The sequence below is a fragment of the Chiloscyllium punctatum genome, chromosome 37, assembly GCF_047496795.1.
Source record: "Chiloscyllium punctatum isolate Juve2018m chromosome 37, sChiPun1.3, whole genome shotgun sequence".
NCBI classification, from domain to species: Eukaryota; Metazoa; Chordata; class Chondrichthyes; order Orectolobiformes; family Hemiscylliidae; genus Chiloscyllium; species Chiloscyllium punctatum.
The window spans coordinates 44,361,100-44,387,799 of record NC_092775.1 but is presented as its reverse complement, the minus strand read 5'-3'; the positions used below and the strand labels follow the sequence as shown (position 1 = coordinate 44,387,799).

Below are 26,700 nucleotides of genomic sequence, written 5' to 3'. Positions count from 1 at the left end.
ATCCTGTACATCTGCAACATGACCTCCCAACTCCTTTATTCAATACTCTTACCAATAAAGGAAAGCATATCAAACGCCTTCTTCACTGTCCTAAATACAGGCCCTTCCTCCCTCAACTGCATTGTGGGCCTACCTACACAAAATAAAATGCAGCGGTTAAGAAGGCATCTCTCCACCACCACCTCAAGGGTAACCACGGACAGCCCAGGCAATAAACGCTACTTCCCGTGAATGAATTTTTAAAAATCCAGATGAACAGGAGCATTAGCACAGAGGAGAAGTGTCAGGGAAGTCAGCCACTTTGAATCTGGCCTATTGAAAGGCAGTGACAAGTCCCATCTAAGAATCTAGGTCTAGTTTGTGACAAAGACCCCCAGTATTTTGATACATTTTGAAAGGCTTATTAAGAAAGTGTTTGGGCACAAGTAACAGTCACTAGCTAAACTTTGCAGTAATCTTCACTTTGGTAGATGCCTGAAATGCTGGCCCCATGGTGGAAGCACCTGCCTAATTTTAGTTCGTCTCAGAAGGACAATCAGGATCAAAAACTCAAGGGCCTTTAAAGGCTATAATTTAAATCTAGGTAAAGGGAAATGATGCATAATGTATATTCAAAAGCAGATAGTTTCATATTTAATCATTCAATGGGGGGTAAAAAGCCATTTGATTAACCATAAGTTTAGTATGCCCCTGCTTTCTCAAGTGGTACTGACTTGGTAACTCAATTAAACATTATGATCATGGCTAGTTCTCCAAATTGTGCTATGCTTCAGTTTTGCAGTAAAAATGAATTCCATGTGGACTAGACCATAAGAGGAGCAGAATTAAGCCATTTGGTCCATTGAGTCTGCTCCACCATGGTGAGATCAATATCATGAATTAAACTAAGGGCCAATGATATGCAGATATATTTAGTAGGTTTAGTTCCCACATAAGTGTTATATATTTTGGCCCTATTTTATTGTCACTTGAAACTTTTACATCTTACAACATAAATTGATTGTTGTACATTCTCAGTAATGTGATTGCATTATCTCACCTTAGGGAATGGTGAGATCAATATCATGAATTAAACTAAGGGCCAATGAGGAGGGAGACAGTAAATAGGAAGCTATAGGACAGTTAGTCCTTGATATGGTGAGTTAAGAATGTATTGGAATTTAACTTTCCTTCCTTGAATAACAATGTTACTTTGTTACCTTCCAATCATCTAGAACGGTTCTAGAATCCAGCCTGTTTTGGAAGATCACAACAATGCATCCATTATCTGTACAACCACCTCTTCTAAATCCCTATGATATTAACCATCATGTACAAGTGGATTTTTCTGCTCTTAGTTCCACTTTTTTGTCTCATATATTTTCTCTAATGATATGAACAATATGATCCTGCCTGTTGAGAGAGTGTAATAACACCATGGCAAGGTTACACTATAAAATGTAAAAGTTTACAATGAAAATATTAAAATGGATTAACAAAAATATGAACAGAATATATCACATTAAATTAGATGTTGAATTATATACTGATGTTTTAACAATGCCCTTCAAACATTGCATTGTAGTTGGGTAGCAACATTGTGGTTTTACACAAAGGAAATTGTGACTTAAAGTTCTCCCTCTCTCATCTTTTATTGTTTCTCCTCTCCATAATGCTTTATTTTTATTTGCTTTTTGCTGTGTTCACTGTTGCGTCTGACTTTTCCTTCATTCTTTCTAGTGGGAGATTGTAGCTGGGGGGGGCATTGATTTAACGGTAGATGGATCCCCAAATGACTGCACTTTTGATGCACTGTTTGAGGTTTGTGAAGCCTTTTCCATTACATTTCCCAGCCACTTGTGTTTTCACCTCAGCTTTTTTTCTCACAGTGTACTTCATTCTTTCTTCTTTCCAATTCCCATCATCATTCCTATTAAGTATTCGTTCATGTCCTCCTTATGTTTTGAACTATCAACCAGAGTATGTTTCCCAGCAATCCATTATCTCCCTGTCAATCTTTAAGTTATTTCACGTGTATTCCTCCTGCCAAGGGTGGTCAACGTGAGGCGCGAGACCTCTTCAATCCCATCCAGCTTCTATTCACTCCTCCTTTGCTATGCTTTCCTGAGAAGCCATACCTTCTAGATTTCTTTTTAAGGAAGCAAATAAAATTAGCATGTGGAAAGTAATTGTTTCTATTCATGTCTTTTTCTATCCCTTCTTCCCCTTTCTCTGTTGATGTCTCACATTCGTCACATTGGTGTTAGGCATTAAGGTTTGAAGTCACAGTTGTAGCTCAGGGCAGCCAGTGAGCCCAATGATATTGACAATATAAAGCCTATATTATCTCCCTCGTTTCACTCAAGTAAGATGAATGTGCTGACCTCTTAATTATATTGTGAATCAGTTTACCTACCCACGAGGCACAGAATTACCAATTTGAGTCCCAAGGTCTATTTAAATCAAGGTTACAACCCCAATGTAATTTTTACATGCAAGACTTGAAAATACTTTTTGACAAGGCACATAAGACCAAGGGCAACACTTTCACTTTAATACACCATTGCAGACACTCTAATAGAGAAATTAAGGATAAAGATGGAGTAACTGTTTCCCAGATTCTGTAAATCTGTTCACTAGCTTGGACAAAGGTGGTTGAAAGGGTCATTTCCAGTACTTTCCCACATAAGGATCTGAGTTCAATGCAGAAAGGAGTGCAATGACCTTATGAACAGGAACAGTGAATATGACTCATCATGTCTTCTCCTCAATCAATAAAGCCTGATGACAATCATCATTGTCGAAAATTTCCTCCTGTCTATCACATTCTTCAGAGTACAATTACGTGGGAGCTGTGCAACACCTGGATTTATCATTCAGTGCTAATTTAGTTTGCTTTCTTTACATCACATATCAATTCTCCTCTCTTTTTCATATGACCACCACCAAGTACTCCTTTTTCACTCTACATTTACAGTCATCACTCCACATCCTGTTTTCATCTTGCTTCTGCTCCATTTCTCTGCTCATAGTTTCATACACCTATGTATCGCCATTACTCCTAAATGGTCTTATTCTAATGTGATGATCAAAACCAGAATTCTGCAGGTGCTGGAAATCCGAAATACAAACTGAAAATGCTGGAGAGAGAAATTAGTGTCTTCTGTTATTTCTGATTTTCAGATTATGTTACCTTCTGGATTTCACCCACATGACAAAATAGCTTCTCTGTGTTTACCCTTTTAAAAGAATTGTATTATTTAAGTCCTCTCAGTTAGGCCACCCTCAACCTTCTAAACTCAAAGGACTGTATATCATTTTTGTGCAACCTTTCCTTGTGATTTATCCTTTAAGCCCAGCATTCTTGTAACAAATTTGTACTGTACCCACTTCAAAGTTAATACATTGTTCCTGAGACTTAGTAGCCAAAGTGAATGTGATAGTCCAAATGGAGTTTAACCATGGCTGCAGCTAAAACATCACTTTCTTAATTTTGACTTCCATCTCCACCTTGAGATTTTGTTTTCTTCTTTCATGGGATTTGAGGATTGCCGGGAATGTCAATATTTGTTGCAATCCCTAAATAAATAAATAAAGGCTTGCATTCAGTTACCTTTTTAGATCACTTGTCGTGTTTGAACAATCGCTATTAAGTTAACTGATCAACCCATCCTCTTCCGGATATTTTCTCTGTATAGCCGCATTTCCTTAGCAAAGTCCAACAGCAAAGTTAAATTAGCTTTGGAGCCTGATTAGTGTCAGTAAACCCATACTTCTGAATCACAAAGCATCTGTCACAGGCTGCAACGTGGATTTCTTACTGAAACTTACATGTTAAAATGGTGTGTGGACACTACAGTGTGGATCCAATAAGTGCCCCTTTGCAAATATTTTAACCCCATACATGCCCTATGTACAAATGATTAAAATCAAGGCTTGCATTTTCATGCTTTAAAGATTGGATTTTAAAGAAAAATATTGTCAGGTTATTACTAAGAAAATATTGATCATCACTGGCAATTCACAGATACTGAAATGAAAATAAAGATCCTGTGTCATGCCATCACTTGCTAGTAACGAATATTTAAAAGTCAGTAACATTCATCCATTTTCAACAGGAGAGGTTAAGACTCTGGAAGTTAATTTGTACCCAGATATTGATGAGATGAATGCATGGATAATAAGGCCATGGAGAAACATTTTACAACTTGTGGAGGAAAAGGGGGTGAACTGATATCAGAACTTCATATCAGCGAATCTTCAAACACCATTGCAGAAGGTTACAGGGTAGTCATCAGTCTGGACTTTCACCCCTCCTGTCACTTATTGTTGTGTCAGCCCAGTTATAAAGGATGAAAGATAGGCAAGATTTAATAGATTAATAATCTTTCAAATGGACATTTCGGTAGCCTGATGGGGGTTGTGCATGGCGACCCCATGGAATTGGAAGTTTAGCAGACTCCGAGAGAATTACCTGGGAAACTGAAGATTTCACTGAGCAATTCCTCTACATTCCCCTCCCATTAAAAACCTAATCTAATTGCCGACTGATTCCCAACTACACCTCTCCCAGACCCTGATCTGCCACCCCAATGTCATCGCCGGATCTGATACCACCCCCACCAGCTTCCTCTCCCACACATGGTACCCAGCATTTCCCTCTGCCTATGCTCCTCTCTGCTACTTCAGGACTCAACATCCCTTCCCCCTGTTGCCAGTCCTGCCCAGCCACCAGACTCAATACCCGGTATCCCAGTCGCAGAACCAGACACTTGCCTCCATGACATCAGGCCTACTATCTCACACCAACCCTGACTTACCCTCTACCCTAAACACTCCATCACTTACCTGGCCCTCTTGCCACCTTGCGATCTAGCACCCTTTCACCTAGTACCTTGCCCTTAGTCACTTAGCAACCTGCATACCTGACACTCTATCCCATCTCTCCTGGCATATTACCCTCTTGGCACCCTAATGTCACAATGACTGTTTCACAGGAGTTGGAGAAAGTGAGGACTGCAGATGCTGGAGTACCAGAGTTGAAAAATGTGATGCTGGAAAAACACAGCAGGCCAGGCAGCATCCGAGGAGCAGGAGAATCAATGTTTTGGGCACAAGCCCTTCCCTAGGAATGAGGCTGGTGTGCCAAGCCAGCTGAGATAAAAGGTAGGGGGGAAAGAATTTGGGGGAGGGGCGCTGGGAATACGATAGGTGGAAGAAGGTGAGGGTGATAGGCCAGAGAGGGGGTGGGGGCGGAGAGGTCGGGAAGAAGATTGCAGGTCAAGAGGGCGGTGCTGAATCTCCCGTCCTGCCCCCTGTGAAAACGCCATCTTCCCAATTCCTCTGCCTCCACCGCATCTGCTCCCAGGAGGACCAATTCCACTACTGAACAACTCAAATGGCCTCCTTCTTCAAAGACCGCAATTTCCCCTCAGACATGGTCGACAATGCTCTCCACCGCATCTCCTCCACTTCCCGCACCTCCGCCCTTGAACCCCGCCCCTCCAATCGCCACCAGGACAGAACCCCACTGGTCCTCACCTTCCACCCCACCAACCTCCGGATACATCGTATCATCCTCCATCATTTCTACCACCTCCAGACAGACCCCACCACCAGGGATAGATTTCCCTCTCCACCCCTATCAGCATTCAGGAGAGACTACTCCCATCGTGACTCCCTTGTCAGGTCCACAGCCCCCACCAACCCAACCTCCACTCCCGGCACCTTCCCCTGCAACCACAAGAAGTGCAAAACTTGTACCCACACCTCCCCCCCCACCTCACCTCCCTCCAAGGCCCCAATGGATCCTTCTACATCCGTCGCAAGTTCACCTGCACCTCCACACACATCATTTACTGTATCTGCTGCACCCGATGTGGTCTCCTCTACACTGGGGAGACAGGCCGCCTACTTGCAGAATGTTTCAGAGAACACCTCTGGGACGCCCACACCAACCAACACAACCGCCCCGTGGCTAAACACTTTAACTCCCCCTCCTAATCCGCCAAGGACATGCAGATCCTTGGCCTCCTCCATCGCCAGACCCTGGCCACACGACGCCTGGAGGAAGAGCACCTTATCTTCCGCCTAGGAACCTCCAACCACACAGGATGAATATAGATTTCTCCAGCTTCCTTATTTCCCCTCCCCCCCCCCCACCTTATCTCAGTCCAGCACCGCCCTCTTGACCTGCAATCTTCTTCCCGACCTCTTCGCCCCCACCCCCTCTCTGTCCTATCACCCTCACCCTCACCTCCTTCCACCTTTCGTATTCCCAGCGCCCCTCCCCCAAGTTCCCTCCCCCTTACCTTTTATCTCCGCCCTCTTGGCACACTAGCCTGGGGAAGGGCTTGTGCCTGAAACGTCGATTCTCCTGCTCTTTCACAGGAGTTGTTGAGGTGACCATCTATGTTACTGGACTTTTAAATATCACCATACCATCAGCTGTCCGCTGTGAAAAAGGAATGCAGTTTGCAACCTTCTGACTGTTTTGTATTATGAGGGACCTGTCAGAATGGAAATATTGAAGGAGCTGGGATTGGAATCTCATGTCACAAAGCAGATTTCTGTTACAAAAAAGGGATTGGAGCAGCTTTCCACATCTGATCGCCACTCCTCGGAAAATCCAGCCCAAGTGGTGTTCTCAATTTAAACTTGTTTCTTTCTTCTACAGCTTTAAATGATAAAGTCCATCACTTTCGGATATTTACCTCACCTGATGAGGGAATGTTTTATCTTCATGAAAACAGGAAGTTTCCAACAATTAATGATCTTTTGGCATTCTACAAGACGAATTGGAAGACCCTTGGGTTTTTGTTGACAAAACCTTGTGCAAAGGTATTTATTGAGAGTTCACACTTTGTAAGTGAAAACTGTATAGAAAGACTTGATATAGAATGTTGTGACATTAAGGACAAAATGTTACTACATTCAGGGCAGCTTAACCAACAGCTTCTGTAAATAACGAAAATGAGGTGTGTATGTATTGTACCTGAGGTAACATTATTATCTGTATGTGATCTGGAAACTATGCAACAGTTCTTGCATTTAATGCTTGATAGATTACAGAATGTGAATAAAAACTTTCTTTCATGTAACTCCTTTAAAGTATTACAAGTCTCAAACTGCTTCAAAAGAAATTAAGCCGTGAGGAAAGAAACAAGACAAAATGGAAGTTTTTCATCTGGAACTCAGGACTAGGATTAACCAAGCCTCGGAACAGTATGGTGATTATTAGATTTGATTCTGTTATTGGAAATCAGGTATTAAATAATATGTGCTACAAATTACAACTGAAACCAATTTAAAATCATCAGACTAACTTGCAGTGTGTTGTGTTAGCATTAGCAAGAAGCTGCATATAATACCATCCATGGGCCTGTTTTATGTAGGCAAAACTTTTTCCTACATACAGCTGTACCTTTCTCATGGGATCAAAAGAGGGTTGGTGGTGACTACCAATCTCTTCTGCAATCTAATGGAAACACCCTGACCAATCAGATCTACTATCTGCTCTAAGAACAAAAATTGACAGTTAGCTGTGCTTGCTGTGTGAAGATTAGAGTGGTGCTGGAAAAGCACAGCAAGTCAGGCAGCATCCGGGGAGCAGGAGAATCGGGCAGGAGCCCTTCATCAGGACTTTTCTTGCCTCTGTGTAACAATGTTTGATTTCTTCACATAAAATACATTTTGTTAACTCTTGGAGCAGAGTCACTCTCAACCTGGCTATTCACAGATCACCTGATCAACAGATCTGTGATCACTCAAGCTGTGTGCCTGTGTAAATCAACAAATAACAATAATTTCAACTTCTAAATGAACTTGAGGAATTGTTTTATTCAGAACAGACAGTGTAAGAAAGAAAAAGAATTGTGGTACAAATTAGGAATATAACAGCACATAACGTTTCTCTTTCCACATGACATGTGAGTTTTGATTAACATTACCAACTTACTTACACAGGGTTGCAAGATCCACAACTGCAAATGGCCAATGATCAATCCCTCTATATCATTACACAATGTTAAGTATAAAGATTAATGATACAACAAGTCATAAGCATTGTGGAGTTACGAAATTTCTTTTGTGTTTTCTCTGTGCTGTTATATCTGTGGTTTTTGATGTCTGTTTTTATTCAGGGTAATCTGGGCAGGACCCTATTTCTGAAACATTAAAATAAAGAAGTTGAGGACAGAGTCATCCTAGCTAGACTAATTTACTTCCGATTCTATGGCTGAAAGTTAAGTAACGAGATATCTGTAGTTACAAGACAGCTGCAGTATCAGAACTGAGCATGGGGGGAGTGTTTCCAAATAGACTTATTAAACTGACCTCAGAGTTGTATGATTTCCCCAATATGCTGACTTGTACAGCTTACAATATTGATGTAATTTAGATATTCTATCAGAACATTTTGCCTTGAGAGTTTAATTTATGCAAAAAGAAAGAACTTGCATTTAAGTTGAAAATCACACAACACTAGGTTATAGTCCAACAGGTTTATTTGGAAGCACTAGCTTTTGGAGCGCTGCTCCTTCATCAGGTGGTTGTCTCTTTTAAGTTGCACTTTCTCATGCCTTCAGAGTATCACAAAATGCTTCACAATCAGTGGTTAAATTTTGAATGACAGTTACTGTTATAATGTCAGACAATTTGTGCACAGAAATATGCCTCTAACAATAAGTTAATGAATTATTGGGTAGCCTGTTTTTTGATAGAACTTTCTTAAAGAATTATTATGTGGAAGGAGGCCATTCAGACCATTGTGCCTGTACTGGTTCTACTCCCTCATGTCAATCTCCTGCTTTTTCTCCTTGTATACCATTTCCATCCAAATAATCATCCAATGCCCTCTTGAATGTCTCAACTGAACTCACCGCTGCCAGATTCCAGGCACAGCATTCTGTACTCTAAAGTACAGGGTGAAAATGTCTTTTCTGAAATCACCTTTGCTTCTTTTGCATATCATTCTAAATCTATGCCCCTCTCATTCTATTTTTAACAAACAGAAGTACTTCTCCTTATCTACTCTATCCAGCCAGCTCATGAGTTTGAAAACCTGTATCAATTCTCCTCTCAACATTCTTCTCGCCAAAGATAACCGTCCTAACTTTTTGAATCTAGTCTCATAACTGAATTTACTCATTGCTCTAAATCACTTAAGCACTCATTCCAATGCATTCCTATTTTTCCTACAATGTGGCCCACAAAACTGAGGTCTATCAAGTGTCGTGTACAAGATCCCTGCTCTTGTACTCTATGCCCCTGTTAGTAAAGCTGAGAACACCACTGCATACTCTATTAACTGTTCTCCCCATGTGTCCTACTACCTGCAATAATCTTTGCACATGTATATCCAGGTTCCTCTTCTCCTGCATCCCTTTTAGAATTGTGCCCCCCCCCATTTTTATATTGTCTTTCAATGTTATGTAGGCTAGGCTAGACTAGGTTAAGATACAAGATCTCTGCGTTCATTTGGGAAACAACATGAGATGTTTATCCCTCTACCTGAGTAGGTATGCAAGGTTTGAGATGATAGGGCCAATCTTCTGTGTACTTTCATCACACCCCATCCTTCCCCTCCACCTCTCCCTGTCCTTCTGCTGGATTCTAGTGCAGTGGGCTTGTAAAGACCTGAATGCAAATCTGGTGCAGAGCTACTCCCTAGACAGAGAAAAACAATTTTGATGTTGGCAGAACCTTGCACTTGAAGCTAATCTGGCAACAGCACTGTGAATATTAGTCTATGGAGGCTGCAGCTGTACTCCTGCAAAGGGGAATCAAACATTCACATGCACACTTTTGAGAAAACTATCTCTTACAATCTCCATCAACAAAACTTACCCTAAGTACTGCACTGAAGCAGACTACAATCTCTGTGGTAGGGTTTGACTCCATTTATTGAGCCTTTGACCACTTATGTAAAATAATCTGATAAAGATGTTATGAAATTGAAATTAGCTTGAGAAAATATTGATGCCCTAGAATTTGATTGAAGAATCATTGTGTTTACACTTGTTCAAAATAAATATTTAATTAAGGTGCTATTTAAAAACATATATTAAAATTGTCTTACTGTTTTGGCTTATTTGCAGCGGACTATTTACAAAGCCGATCAATGGGAAATACCCAGGGAAGAATTGACTTTGCTACGAAAACTGGGAGAAGGTCATTTTGCAGAGGTCTGGGAAGGTGTTTGGAAGAATAACCAACATGTGGCGATCAAAATGATTAAAAAAGGTTTGTGTTATATTTACTGGATGATGTGTGTGCTGCTCAGAAGATAGGGGTGGATGTAAATCTGAACAAATGCAGTCGGCAGAACGCATTCACACGAGTATTGAACTTCACAGTTACTGTTGAAGAAAAGCCAGTAGCTATAGATTATTAAAATCTGAAAATTCTTTCATTCCTTCTGGGAACAGAATATTTTCTGATAAGATGTAGTTTTTTAAGTGAATATAGTTAATGTGATCATAAACCAAGATTATGTTCTGAGGGTCAAATCCCAGTGTTCAACCAATGTGGGGCCTGGTGAACCACATTGTAGATCCCAGAATCAACTCAAAAATTCCAAAAGTCTATCTCCAACCTATGCTTCTGCCTAACATGACTCCATACCAAGAGTCTAACATTAACAAATTATCCCTTTTGCAAATTGCTTCATATAAATTATAGAAGAAACTCTTGTAATTAATGAACAGAGAATTTATCAGGTTAGAGGCACCATTAAATAATAATGTCAAAGGGAAATAAGTTTCTCATTGTTTCTGAAAAGCCCTTGCAAGAACATCCATACTGGAAAACATATTTCCCCTCCAATCTGTTCTTTATGACAGAGCATGTTAAGATCATCACCATATGATAGCATCAAAATGCATTAAATGTGGTATATCCAGTATCAGTTTTTTAATCGTATTTTTTCCTCCGGAAGTGTGTGTAATACTGCCAGTTATATTTACCGTGAGATGGTAGTGGTGGTGAACTTTCTCCTTTTAATCACCGCAGTCATTGTGCTGATGATTTCTGTTGTTGTATTATATAAGGAGTTTGTATCATTCTGTCATAGATGAAGGAATGGTGAGTTATATTTGACCAAAAGCATAACTAGACCAGCTACATCAGTGCGATTAATGTATCGAAGTAGAGCTCGGATACTCAGTGATAAGTGGATGAACCTTTTAGAGAATATTATCCAAAATAAAGCGACCCACTTGATTGGTGCCAAATCCACAAACATTCAGACCTTCCACTACTGATGATCAGTAGCAGTGAGTAGCACTAGTACCATCTGCAAGATGCATTCAGAAACTCACCAAGGCACCTTAGGCAGACCTTCTAAATCCATGACTATGACCTTCTGGAAGAACTAGGGCAGCTGATACATGGAATACCACCACCTGCAAGTTCCCTTTCAAGCCACTTACCATCCTGACTTGGAAATATATCACTGTTCCTTTTGTGTCACGGAGTCAAGAACCTGGAACTTCCTCCAGAATAGCATTCTTGGTTGACCTGCACCAAATGAACTGCAGCAGTTCAAGTAGGCAGCTCATCTCCACCTTCTCAAGGGCAACTAGGGAGAGGCAATAAATGCTGGACCTGCCAGTGAAGCCCAAATTTCATGAATGAATGAATAAACAAAAAAAGTGTCAAAATCTCTCCTCCATCTTAAGACAATGATTGAAGCTCATCATTCACTTGAATGGATGAAGAGCAACAACATTCAAGGAGCTTGACACAGTTTGTAACTTAGCAGTTTACAGAAGGACCTAGATTATCCGAAGGTCACAGGCAGGAAGTATTTCATTCAGTTAATCGAAATCCAGATAATCGAGTGCCAGATAACGTTTAGCCAAGCATCGGCACCTTGCGATCTTGTCAGATAATCCGATATTCAGATAATCGAATGCCGGATAATTGAGGTTCTTCTGTAAATGACTGACACCTCAGCCATTGATTTGAATGTTCACTCCCTTCATTAGCAATGCTGTGTGATTACACTGTATGCAATTTACCAGATGCACTGCAGAAACTTCCAAGATACTGTGGCAGAATTCCTTTCCCGAGACCTCTGAAATGGATTCTGCAGCAATGTCATGTGAGGAACATCACCGTGAAGGTCCACTCCAAATCACACATCATTCCAACTTGGATAAATATTGCTATACTGTCATTCCTAGTCTTCCACATCTAATTCCATACACCACAGTGCGAGCACAACTCTACAAGGAATATGGTTATTCAAGAACAAGACGCATTACTGCCCTCTCAGGTAACCACCCTTACACTAAAATAAATATTTTCTTGATATCCAAATCAGGATGGTCTGTAACATGGAAGACAGTTTGCAAGTGAAGGTCCTTACCAGTGTAACAAACATCAGGGAAGTTAGATGAATTGTCTCTTATTCAAAGTGTATTAATTCCCTGAAACTGATTAATAACAGTTGACTAGGGATAGCTAAGCATTTGAAGAAAAACTGAAGTGCAGGGAAAACCCAGGAAGATGGCACAAAAGCAGATTATTCTGATGTCCTGCTGCACGTTGCCTCTCCTGTTTGTTCTAAGGCAGTGGTGAGTTGAAAAAAGCATGCTTCTCTGTTTATATTTATAGATTCTATACTCCTAGAATCATTACTGATGTCAGTAGATTCTCCTTTAGTTATTCTTGGGTCTTTCTTTTCTGACCATTTTGCAAAGTCTGTCAGCATCTGATCTCCACATTCACCCAAGAAGAATAATCCCATGAGCAAAGATGGCCTTGTGGCTAAGTGAAAAAAATAATGGTAGATCTTTGTGTAAAATTTAAATTTTATTTTATAAAATTTAATTGTGGTAGAAAAATGGCATGAATGGAATGTAATGGAAGAACATTGAATGTTCAAATGTGAACTTGGCTGATTGAAATTTCTATTGTATAGTTCTTAATTTTTGCTTAATTCTCAAGGGTTTCTTCAATCATATGAATGGATAGCTGTGGAGCCAAGTTAGCATTAATGACACTAGTGTGAAAATGAATTGCAGATGATAACAGAAAGGTGCAGCCCTGATGTTTTGCTGAGATACTAATGCAATTAACCGTGACCTATTTGAAATTTCACTGACAGTGTCAGAATATAAAATAAGATAATGAGTGCAAATTAATTTACTAAACTTTGTAAACTTGTGACCTGTTTTGACTTCAGGACTGTAAGCTCTTGGAGGTGAAAGATTAAGCAGGAAACATTGCCAAATTGGGGATAAAGCTCCACAGGATAGATTTTATATTCCCCATGGGCAGGTCTGAAGGCAGGCAGCCTCAGAAAATCCAAAGGCAATCCAATTAATGGCCTCTTGAGGTCCTCATCTGGTTCTTTCCACTCTTTTACTTAGTGTGAGAAAGCCCACTATGTGGTGGCTAATGTTGGTCAGGGATGGGGAACTTGCTTTGCCGGTGTCCGTCAGTCTGAGAATCAGATCCAGCATTATTTTCTTTTTCCCACCTTTGCTTCTGCCAAGCTTGATCGTGCGCGTGTGTTTGTATTAGTGAATTTGCTCCACAGTCATATGTGATCTCATTCATGACCTCTTACATCAATAGCAAACTCTTACATCAATTCACATTCTTCCAACTCTTCTTCACAGCAGTGAGCAGATTATAAAAAAAGGCTAAAAATGTCAGTTGATATGTAATGAATACAACATTTTATTTACACAGATGATATGATCGAGGATGAGTTTGTTAAAGAAATACAAATTATGAAGAATTTCAGCCATCCAAAGCTAATCCAGCTACTTGCTGTTTGTTCAATTGAGGAACCTGTTTACATTGTGACAGAACTTCTGACTAAAGGGAACCTCCGGGAATATTTACGTGGTTAGTATTTGAAAACAGTAAAATGTCTGGAGAGTTAAATTAAACAGTTAGCTCTTTCAGATAACTCTCACAAGCATAATACTGACTAAGTCATCTCTATTTCATGCTGTAAGATGATACATGTATTTCTATATGAAACAACTTTAAGCCACATATTTTACTGCATAATAATAAATGTTATATCATCCAAGAAACAGTTTTTTAAAAATTAGACAATCTCTAAGTACAATTTTATTTGGTTGAAGAAGTAGATAACACGGTTGCTCTTATCTTGCTCATAGTGTGTAAAGTTAATATTAATCATAATGAATTTAGAATCCTAATCATCTGATCTGTAATATTTTTGTTTGGAATATAATAAAGTCATAGAGTTATATAGCACGGAAACAGATCCTTTGTTCCAACACATCCACACCGACTAGATATCTTAAACTGATATAGTCCCATTTGCCAGCATTTGGTCCACATTTTTCTAAACCTTCCTATTCATGTATCATCCAGATACCTTTTAAATGTTGTAAATGTACCCACCTCTATCTCCTGTTCTGGCAGTTTGTTCCGTACATTTACTACCCTCTGTGTGAAAAAGTTGCCCCTCAGGTTCCTTTTGAATCTTTACCCTCTCACCTTAAACCCATGCCCTCTAATTTTGGACACCCCTACCCTGGGAAAAAAACCTCAGCAATTCACCCTATCCATACCTTTCATGATTTTATAAATCTCTGTAAGATCACTCCTCAGCCTCTGTTCCAGAGAAAATAGTCCCAGCCTATTCAGCCTCTCCCTTGACCTCAAACCCTCCAACCCCAGTAAAATCTTTTCTGAACCCTTTCAAATAACATCTGTCCTTTAGCAGGAAGACCAGAACTGAACACAGTATTCTAAAAGTGGCCTCACCAGTGTCCTGTACAGTTGCAACATTACATCCCAATTCCTATATTCAATGAAGGTAAGCAAGCCAAATGCCGCCGTCATTACCCTGTCTACCTATGACTCCACTTTTAAAGAATTATGCACCTGCAACTCTATGTTTCTTGTTTAGCAACACTCCACAGAGCCCTACCATTAAATAGGTCCTGCCCTGGTTTGCCTTACCAAAATGCAACACCTCACATTTATCTAAATTATCCTCGATCTGCCACTCATTGGCCCATTGGCCCATCTCTTGAGATAACTCTGAGATAACCTTCTTCACTGTCCATTGCACCACTAATTTTGAGGTCATCTGCAAACTTACTAATCATACCTCCTATATTTATGTCCAAATCATTTATGCAGATGATGAAAAACCATGGACTGAGCACTGATCCTTGTGGCGCACCACTGGTCACAGGCATCCGGCTAGAACATAATCCTCTACCATCATTTTCTGTCGCTTACCTTCAAGCCAAGTTTGAACGATATAGTTCTAGTCACTCATAATGTGGGAAGGGAAAATTCCTGAGTGACATTGGTCTTCAAAGTTAGCCATAGCCATTATTGCATAAGTGGGAAATGAGGTTAAACAAAATGTTGAAGAAAGTCAGCAGGTCTGACAGAATCTGTGGAGAGAAACAGAATTAGGTTTAAAGTTCAGTGGGACTGCTCCTTGGAATCAAAAAGGACTAGGAAAGTGATACAGGTATCCCCCGCTTTTCAAATGTTCGTTTTATGCAATTTCGCTTTTATGAAAGACCTATATTTGTTCGTATTTTCACGAATCCAAAGAGGATTTTCGCTTTTACAAAAAAACGGCAATATTTTTTCCCATCTAAATCATGCAACTTCGCTTTCTGCCATTTTCAGCTTACAAAAGGATTCCTGGGAATGCTCTACTTTCGGATAACGGGGGCTACCTGTAATTCTATGCTGCAATAGAAAGAGAGCGGGTCTAGTGGAGCAAATGGTAAGGGTGCCCAGAGGAAAAGACAGAGTGAGTGCAAATGGAAGTAGAGGAGGGTATGGAAGGAGAATCGGTATTAATGGTAGATGGTAATTAATTGCAGAAAATAGGTCAGCTCTCCTGAGAGTAAACCCCATGTAATCAAGACACTTGAGGGGAGGGGTCGTCAAAATGGAGGACAATGTTCACGGTCTGAAGTTATTGAACTCAATGTTAATGTATGAAGGCTGTAAAATGTCTAAGCCAAAAATGAGGTTCTGTTCCTCTAGCTGGCATCGGGCTTCACTGGAACAATGCAGCAGGCTAGTAAACAAATGTGGGCATGACTTTGAGATGGTGTTTTGAAATGGCAAGTGACTGGAAGACTGGGGTCATGCTTGTGACCAAGCAGAGGTGTTCAGCAAAGTAGTCACCCAGTCTGCATTTGGTCACAGCAGTGCAAAGGAGACCACATTGTGAGCATCAAATACAATAGACTAGATTGAAGGAAGACCGAGTAAACTGCTAAGGAGGGAGGAGTTAAAAGGCTAATGTTCCACCTTGTGCAATTGCATGGGAAGGTGCTATGGAGGGAGTAAAAATGTGTTGGGAGTGAAGGAGGAATGGTTAATGTATGGAATGAACTTCCAGAGGAAGTGGTGGATGCGGGTATAATTACAATGTTTAAAAGATATTTGAATAGATACATGAATAGGAAAGGTTTGAAGGGATATGGGCCAGGAGCAGGCAGGTAGGACTAATTTAGTTTGAAATTATGGCCGGCATGGACTGGTTGGACCAAAGGGTCTGTTCACGTGCTGTATGACTCTATAAGTGCATGGAATAGTTTTAGACATGGCTGACAGCTGAGTCAATCACCGTGGGAAAGAATCCTCTGTTGAGGAAAATGTAGGATATGTCAGAGGCACCTGTGTGAAAGGCAGCATCTTGAGAACAGATGCAACAGAGAAACAGAAAAGCAAAATAGAGTTCTAACAGGAAGCAGAGTGTGAGGTACTGTCATCAATTTTGCAGTCGGTGGATTTGTAAAGAATGAGTAATACAGCAAATTGCTGCTTGTGTTTGGGTCCTTGGCAGTAAAATGTCAAGGGGTACATGTTTTACTGAAATTGTATGGGATGGTACCAAGTGAATACAAAATGAATGTGACTTAAAAAAAAAAGACTGTTTGACTCCTGTTCTGAATTGCATCCAATTTTTACAATAGAAAGAATTACTACAATGTAAAAATAACAGTATACATTTGCCATAACAAGGCTTGAAATATGCATAAAAAGTGAATAACCTCACTGGAATTGTTCAGCTATCAAGACATTTGAATTAGGCGGAGGTGGGTACTGCGGATGCTGGAGATTAGAGTCAAGGTTAGAGTGGTGCTGGAAAAGCATAACAGGTCAGGCAGCAACCGAGGAGCTTTTGCCCGAAACGTTAATTTTCCTGCCTGAACTGCTGCGCTTTTCCAGCACCACTCTAATCAAGACATTTGAATTGTCTGGCGTTCAAAGGTTGAGAAGACATTGGGTCGCATTTTGCAGTATACTTGACAATTCTGAGCACCTAAAAAGTATTGGAAGTGGGGCTATAAATATAAAATTGGAGGACGATGTTCACGGTCTGAAGTTAATGTGTGAAGGCTGTAAAATGTCTAAGCCAAAAATGAGGTTCTGTTCCTCTAGCTACATCGGGCTTCACTGGAACAATGCAGCAGGCTAGTACACAAATGTGGGCATGACTTTGAGATAGTGCTTTGAAATGGCAAGCGACTGAAAGACTGGGGTCATTCTTGTGTTCAGGGCTGTTCAGTAAAGCAGTCACCCAGTCTGCATTTGGTCACAGCAGTGTAGAGGAGACCACATTGTGAGCATCAAATACAGCCTCCACCTCCAGCAGACTGCCACAACCAAACACACGATCCTCCCCCGTGACTTGTCAGCAATTTGTCAGCTTGTTTAAGCTAGCTGTGGGTGTTAAATGTTAAGGAAATGGTTTTTAATCAGAGTGTGTTGTTGATAATTGTAAATTTGACAATACACACTTGGATCTTCTTCCATCTCACCATGGATTCTGAATTATGCCCCTGGGGGATATGATGAAAGTTGGTATGAAGGATGTAAAGAAACAGGTGGGGCCATGGCTTGTAATGGATTGGTTAACCATCAGCATAGGAAGTATAAAAGGCCACCTAAAATGGGGGAAAGGGCACAGGTTAGTACAGAGGGCATGAGGGATCATGGGGTCAGGTGGAGGTTAGCATGAAAGCTGTGTGTGAGAACTTGGAGGCATGTGGAAAGCATGAGTTGACCTAGAGAGGTTATTGCATGTGGGTGAGGGCGAGAGAACTTTCATCATAGAATAATAGAATCCTTAAGTGTGGAAGCAGGCAATTTGGCCCAACAAGTGCACACCAACCCTCCGAAGAGAAACCCACCCAGTCCCATTCCCCAACCCTATTTCTCTACATTTGCCCCTGATTAATGCACCTAACCAACACATCCCTGAAAACTATGGGCAACTGAGCATGGCCAACTCACCTAACCTGCACATCTTTGGACTATGGGAGGAAACTAGAGCATCTAGAGAAAACCCATGCAGACACTGGGAGAATGTGCACACTCCACACAGACAATCACCCAAGGCAATTACAAATGTATACTGTTATTTTTACATTATGATAATTCCTCCATGCCCCAATGTGCATTTTTTGTTTAACAATGCAATAAAATCCCACGGCACTACGACAGTTCTTTAAAACAAAACAAAATAAAGAACTGCAGGTTCTGGAAATCTGAAATCAAAAACAGGAATTATTGTAGAAACTCAGTTGGCTGGCAGCACCTGTGGAGAAAAAGCAAAATTAACTTTTCAAGTCTAGTGACTGTTCTTCGTTCTAAGTTTTTGATTTTGTTTCCAGTCCATCTCAGCTCCCTGTGGGCCTTCTTTCAGATGTCAGCAGGCACACCAATGGTTAATACCTGCCAAATTTTCACAACTCTGCTCCTGGCTTGAGTTCAAAAATTCAGGCCAAATTTTTAAGTACATTTTATGCCCACCTGAAGAGTGCCCAGATGAACTTTCCCAGCATATCAGAGACACTGGTTTCCTACTTAAATGTGCTCTACACCCAGTGGATATTTAGAACCATACTTCTATGAGCTAAACATTGTCAAGAAAAGAAATGTATTATGATACTAAATGCTTTTACATCTTCAATTTAATTTGCCTTTGAAAATTGGACGTGAAAATCTCCAAAATACAGGATCCCACTCTTAATGGTCAAAATACGCATAGTTGAAAGAGCCTGAAAAAATATATCTGTGGTGTTGAACCTGCATACAGCTGGTCAGGAAACACTGGGAAAATGCTGGAGATTACGTTTTTCACAGAACAAGTTTAACTTTCTGTGGCTAGGGATATTGCATTGTTGTTACACCATCACTCTGCATTTAAGTACTGAAAAAAGAAAGAGATTTCCGGCTACGCTTCCCCCTTTGACAAAATAAAGAAGGGGCTCTAGTTCATTCCTGTCACTGGGATCTGGTAGTAAGACTACATTTCTATTATATAATATTTTAATAAGCCTGAATCATGAAATTTCAAAGTTCATCCTTCAAAAGGTTTACTTCCAGTTGTACAGATGCTGTGATCAGAGGTCCCTGGTTCTGATAGAGTTTTCTAAACTAGAACGCCTTTATATATTGAAGTGTACAGTCTTATACCATTTGGGGAATAGCGTTGTAAGAGACTCATTGCATGTACTGCATTAAGAACCAAATGGGAGCCTCATCACCTTCTCCCTCTATTCCAGAAGGCATTAAGATCACAATTCCAGGTCAATGTGTAAGAATAAAGCTAGTGGACAAATTTATTTGCAAGTGATATTGTATACAAATATTCAGTGGTAATTCAAGTAAATGCAGTACTCGACTTAAATGGCAGTAACACTGGGTGGAATCTTCCAGGCTACTGGAGACAAGGGAAGTGTCAGGAGGACTAGAATACGGTTGCATTGAAACAGATACCTGATGCCTTTCTGCTTCCACTGAAGTAATTTCCAGCTGGGAATGCCTTGATCAATCAATTAATGATGACTTAAGGACCATTAATGGTTTATTCCTGCCTAGCTACAATTTCCAAGTTGGGCAATAAAAGGGAGCTCACCTGCCAGGTAAACCTGTGCAGGATGTGTACCATTTGGATGATGAGGTATTGACCTGCAGTCATTTCTGATTGCTCAAGGGCATGTCCAGGGAAAAGGTGGTTGCTACAGCTGGCCAACCCATGTCCTTGCTTCTGACCCGTCTGGACCACCTCCCCTCGGAATCCTGAGTTGCACACCTCCCCAAAACAACACTTCCCTTTGTCCCTGATTGCTACTCCATCCCAGGAGTTTAGTTTCTACTTGAGTGACTGATGGGCACTAGATCAAGTGGGCCTTCACTCTAGGAGGGTATGTGGATGTCTCTGTGCCCATGAGACATCTACATGACAAAAGATTCCATGTAGTGTTGCAGGGCAAAACAAATACCATCTGAAATTCTAATATCCTTTACACATTCTATCACATCTAGCAATATCACAGTGCTGAATGGGATAGACTTCAAACAGACCTAGTGACACAAGACTGGGCATCCATGAGGCACTGTGAGCTATCAACAGCAGCAGAGTTGTATTCCAGCACCATCTATAACCTTATGGCCCAGCATATATCCACCACTGTACCATTGCCATCAAGCCAGGGGATCAGCACCAGTTCAATGGAGAGTGCAGGCGGGCACACCAGGAGCAACACCAGGCATTTGTAGAAATGAGGTGTTAACGTAGTGAAGCTGCAACACTGGACTCCTTGCATGCCAAACACTGTAAGCAGCAAGTGACAGACCGAGTTAATCCAGTCCACAATCAGTAGTTCAGATATAAGTCCTGCAGTCCTGCCATGTTCAGTCATGAATGGTGATGAACAATTAAACAACTCACTTAAAGAGAAGGCTTCACAAATATACATATCCTCAATAACAGGGGATCCCAGTACATCAATACAAAAGATTTGCAACAGTCTTTAGCCAGAAGTACCAAGTCGATGATCTTTCAAGGCTTTATCCAGAGGTCCACAGTTTTAAGACTGTCAGTCTTCAACCAATTTAATTCACTCTGCATGATGCAAAGAAATGACTAGAGGCCGGGATGCTGCAGAGGCTATGGGCCTTGACAACATTCTAGCAATAATACTGAAGACTTGTGCTCTAGAAACTGCTGTTCTCCCTAGCCACACTGTTCCAGTACTGTTACAATATTGGCATCTATGCAACAAGGAAAATTACATAGCTGTGGGACAAATTCAATCTCGCCATTGAGTGATGGAAGCTGTAATCAACAGTACTATCAAGCAGCTACTGCTCAGTAATAATTTGCTCAGTGTCACCCAGTTTGGGTTTTGCTAGGGCCATTCAGCTCCTGACCTCATTACAGCCTTGGTTCAAACATACACAAAAAAGCGGAATTCCAGAGGTGAAGTGAGAGTGACAGCCTTTGACATTGAGGCCACAGTTGATTGAGTGTGGCATCAAGCAGCCCTAGACAAACTGGAGTTAATGAGAATTGGGGGTAAACTCTCTGCTGGTTTGAGTCATACCTGGCACATAGAAAAATGGCTGTGGTTGTTGGAAGTCAGATATCTCAGCTCCAGGATATCGCTGCAGGAACTGCTCAAGGCAGTGTCCAACCCCAACCATATTCATCTTATTCATCAATGACCTTCCCTCCATCATAAGGTCAGAAATGAGGATGCTTGCTGATTGCACTATCCTCAGCACCATTCACGCCTCCTCAGATACTGAAGCCAATCCATGTCCAAATGCAGCAAAACCTCAACAATATCCAGGTTTGGGCTGATAAATGGCAAGTAACAGTCATAGAGGTGTACAGCACAGAAATAGATCCTTCGGCCCAACCCATCCATGCCGACCAGTTATCCCAACCCAATCTCGTCCCACTTGCCAGCACCTGGCCCATATCCCTCCAAACCCATCCCATTCATACTCCCATCCAGGTGCCTTTCAAATGTTGCAATTGTACCAGCCGCCACCACATCCTCTGGCAGCTCATTCCATACACATATTACCCTCTGCGTGAAAAGGTTGCCCCTTAGGTCTCTTTTATGTCTTTCTTCTCTCACCCTAAACCTATGCCTTCTAGTTCTGGACTCCCCCACCCCAGGGAAAAGACTTTGTCTATTTATCCTATCCATGCCCCTGAAGATGTTATAAACCTCTATAAGGTAACCCCTCAGTCTCCAGGGAAAACAGCCCTAGACTATTCAACTTCTCCCTTTAGCTCAAATCCTCCAACCCTGGCAACATCCTTGTAAATCTTTTCTGAATCCTTTCAAGTTTCATAACATACTTCCAATAGGAAGGAAACTAGAATTGCATGGAATATTCCAAAAGCGGCCTAATAGTCCTGCCCCACAAATGTCAGGCAATGTCTTCTCTGACAAGACAGAATCGAACCATCACCCCTTGACAATTCAATGGTAGTGCTATCACTGAATCTCCCATTATCAACATTCTCAGGGGTTATCATTGACCAGTAACTGACCTGAACTCGCTATGTAAATTCTGTGGCTACAAAAGCAGTTCAGAAGCTAGAAATCCTGCAACGGATAACTCACCTCCTGATTCCGCAAAGCCTGCCCACTGTCTCCAAGGCACAAGTCAGAAGTGTGATTAAATATCTGCTACTTAATGGATAAATGCAGCTCCAACAACACTCAAGAAGCTTGACACTATCCAATACAAAGCAGCCCATTTGATTGGCACCACATCTACAAACTCCCTTCACCACCAACACTGAGTAGCAACAGTGTTTACAATGTACAAAATAAACTTCAGGCATTGACTAAGCCTCTTCCAAATCCATGATCATCTAAAAAGACAAAGACGAAAGATAAATGAGAACACCACCAACAAGTTCTCCCTTAAACCACACTCCATCCTGACTTGGAAAATAGTTTGCCTTTCCTTCAAAGACACTGGGTCTGGGATTGCGTCCCTAAAGGCATTGTTCAAATACCAATACCAATTGAACTACAGCGGTCAAGTTGGCTACTCACCACCACCTTCCCAAGGACAGCTAGGGATGGGGATTAATTGTTGGCCCAGCGAGCAATACCAACATTCCATGAATGAATAAAACATGTAGCTGCTTTGAATTGAATCCTTGATGAGCATTCTATGAAAATGACATTACATGGCACCTCTTATGTGGCACAAATATTTAAATAGACTGAAAACCATGGAACTGAATTAAATACAGTAGGGTGTCAAAGGAATGAGCCAACGCAGTACATTTGCTTTGACAACTGTCAGCACATATTATCCAGATTTTGTGTATTAGTGCAATTAAACATCATGCAACTTGATCTGTTCAGAAAAAAAAGCTGCCTTACTGGTTCAGAGTTGACAGTGTGGTGCTGGAAAAGTAGAGCAGATTAGGCAGCATCCAAGGAGCAGGAGAATCGATGTTTCAACATAAGTCCTTCATCAGAAATGAGGCTTGTGGGCTGGGGGGAGCTGAGAGACAAATGGGGGGAGTGGTGGGGTTGGGGGGAAGGTAGCTGCAAATGCGATCAGTAGATGAAGGTGGGGGAGAAGGTGATAGGTCACAGAGGAAGGTGGAGCGGACAGATGGGAAAAGTGATGGACAGGTCAGGAGGGTGATGCCGAGTTGGAGGCTTCGGATTGGGATAATGTGGGGGAGGGGAAATGCGGGAACTGGTGAAATCCACATTGATCCCGTGTGGTTGCAGGCTCCCAAGGGGGAGAATGAGGCGTTCCTCCTCCAGGCGTCAGGTGGTAAGGGTTTGATGATGGAGGAGGCCCAGGACCTGCATGTCTTTGGCAGAGTGGGAGGGGAGTTGAAGTATTCAGCCACGGCTCAGTGGGGTTGGCTGGTGCAGGTGTCCCAGACATGTTCTCTGAAACGATCCGAAAGTTGGCGTTCTGCATCCCTGATCTAGAGGAGATGACATTGGGTGCAACAAATACAGTAGATGACATTAGTGGAGGTACAGGTAAATTTCTGTCAGATGAGGAAGGATCTTTTGGGCCCTTGGATGAAGGTGAGTGGAGTGGTGTGGGTGCAGGTTTTGCACTTCCTGCGGTGGCAGGGGAAGGTGCCAAAAATTGGGTATGAGCTGGTGGGGGAGTGTGGATCTGATTAGGGAGTCGTGGAGGGAATGGTCTCTCTGGAACACTGATAGGGTTGGGGAGGGAAATATATTCTGGTGATGGGTTCTTTTATAGGTGTGGAAGTGGCGGTGGATGATACGATATATATGGAGGTTGGTGGGGCGGAAGGTGAGGACCAAGTGTTTCTGTACTTGTTGAATTGGGAGGGGTGGGTTCAAGGGTGGAGGTACAGGAAGTGGAGGAGATGTACTGGAGGGCATCATCGATCATGTGTGAAGGGAAATTGCGATCTTTGAAGAAGGAGGCCATCTGGGATTTTCCAAGCGTTCCAGAATGACCATTCCCTCCGTGACCCCCTCATCAGATCCACGCCCACCACCCCCCCCCCCCACCCTCACCACCAGCCTACACCCCACTCCTGGAACCTTCCCCTGCCACTGCAGGAAGTGCAAAACCTGCACACACATGTTCCCCTCAGCTTTGTTCAAAGCCCCCAAAGATCCTTCCACATCCAACAGGAATTTACCTGTACCTCCACCAATGTCATTACTGTATCCATCGTGCCTGATGTAGTTTCCTCTACATCAGGGAGACAGGGCGTCAACTTGTGGATCGTTTCAGAGAACATCTATGGGACACCTGCATCAACCAACTCCACTGCCCCATTGCTGAATGCTTCAACTCCCCCTCCCACTCTGCCAATTCTAGTCCTCCTCCATTGACAAACGCTTGCCACACAAGGTCTGGAGGAAGAATGCCTCATATTCCGCCTTGGGACCCTGCAACCATAGGGATCAATATGGATTTCACCAGTTTCACCATTTCCCTTGTCCCCACATTATCCCCATCCCAAACCTCCAACTCGTCACTGCCCTCTTGACCTGTCCATCACCTTTCCCATTCATCCGCTCCACTCTCCTCTGCAACCTATCTCACTCTCAGCTAACGTCTTCCCAGCCCCACCGCCCTCCCATTTATCTCTCAGCCCACAAGCTTCATTCCTGATGAAGAGCTCATGCCCGAAATGTTGATTCTCCTGCTCCTTGGATGCTGCCTGACCTGTTGTGCTTTTCTAGCACCACACTCTCACTTTCTCCTGCCTTGCTGGTTCAGGAAATTTCTATAATCATTTATCTATTAATCTGTTGTATGGTCTAATACTTAACAAGAATTGAAATCAGAGGGTTCATTTTACTTTTCTATCTCTTGCCTTTTTGTGTGATGGATTGAATTAGAGGCAGTGTCCTATCTACTGGCTTGATATCTCCAAATGGGATATCACTTTAACTTTTCGGACATGTCCCAAGCCCTCACAGTCGATAATAGCCACTTTAAATTGCGGAGGGCAGTGTCTAATGGTGTGAGTGGCCTAATACTTATTTTAAACACTCAAACTGACTAATTGAGCATAAGTAGCATAGGCACAGGCCTTCATCTCACAGAAATCTCCAGAAAGAAGTACATTTTCCAAACTTTTAAAGGTAGTTGTTGTGGAACCAGAGGAACTGCCTCTGGAATTACAGCAGGTACTGGCAGCTTGATGAAGTGTTATAAGTAAGAGTCTTCATTCTCGGAATCTAGCTACTACACTCAGTTCATTCAAAACAATCATGTTTCCAAAATAGATAAAACAATGTATACAGAATAAGTTGCTCGCAATTTAGTTAGAACATAAAAGTTTCCAGCCAGAACTGAGTGTGACAAAATGGGCAAACCAGCTTAAATGTACTCAAGATGGAAAATAATATCATTGAAATGAGTCTAAAATGTCCTTATGTGTCTATATATTTAGAAAATGTGTTTGCTTATGTGCAATTGAAAGAAACATCAGTTGTTAAAATGCTTTTATAAAACATGCTCTTTTATAAATCTTTCAGAAATAAGAGTTTTTTTTAATCATTGTTTGAAACTTTTCTCCCCATCTCATGTGAATTGTACTCATTGAAGCAAGTTACAGATTTGTTCCCAGAAACCTCCAGGTACAGGGAGGGTAATGTGTGAAATTACAAGTCTGCACTACCAAAACAAAGTCTTGCCCATCGGCAGCAGATATCAGAGATTCAGGAAAACACTGCTTATGATTTTCTGTCAAATAAATTCATGTTCACAATTTTCTGAACATTGTTTTGTTGAATTCGCAGCCTATATAGGAACACAAAAATATGTAAGATTTGTTAAAGATGAATTTGCTCTCTTGAGTGTTCAACTCCAGAGTTCAAAAACATACTACTGACCTTTGTATTTCAATTTATTTTCTTGCCAAATTCATGCCCAGCTTTCTCAAAATGACTGATGTTATCAGCTTGATTGTTTGCTGACTAAATGTCCCATTCAACAGTAGCATGCAGTTAGAATTCTTCTGTTGAGCTTTTAAGTGCTGTCAAAGGTCAGAAAGACTATAGATTAAATGCCTTAACCCCCAAAATGGAAACCAGGTTAACACAGAAGATGATATGGTTTTATGTGGAAGATAAATTGCTAATTTTTCCTTTTTATGGCTGGTCATTTGGAAGAAAAGCTGACCTACAGCCAATTATGATTTTTTTTAAAATTAACCATGGATGGCCAGACTGACAAATTTCACAACTGCATTCCATGGTTATCTGCATCAAAATGCAGCTACTCATTTCAAAGCAGTAACTGCTGCAGACATGAACTGATAAATTATCTCCAGCATTTGCAAATGAGCAAAGTATTGCAAGGGCTTCTCAGTGAGAAAGAGTGAAACTGAGATAATGCTGTACTGAAGGCAAACTGAGAAGTTGCTCTTTCTATCTCCATCCCCCTTTGGGA

At 41.5% G+C, this 26,700-nt stretch overlaps 1 protein-coding gene across 1 annotated transcript in view; it reads left to right on the top strand.

The window, feature by feature from the left end:
* Window positions 1–26,700, top strand: part of LOC140463061 (tyrosine-protein kinase Srms-like) — a 70,807-nt gene that overhangs the window by 28,668 nt on the left and 15,439 nt on the right. The window contains exons 3-5 of the mRNA XM_072556719.1: window positions 6,656–6,819; window positions 10,077–10,221; window positions 13,681–13,839. Of these exons, the coding sequence (XP_072412820.1) occupies window positions 6,656–6,819; window positions 10,077–10,221; window positions 13,681–13,839 (468 nt within the window). The remainder of the gene's footprint in view (window positions 1–6,655; window positions 6,820–10,076; window positions 10,222–13,680; window positions 13,840–26,700) is intronic.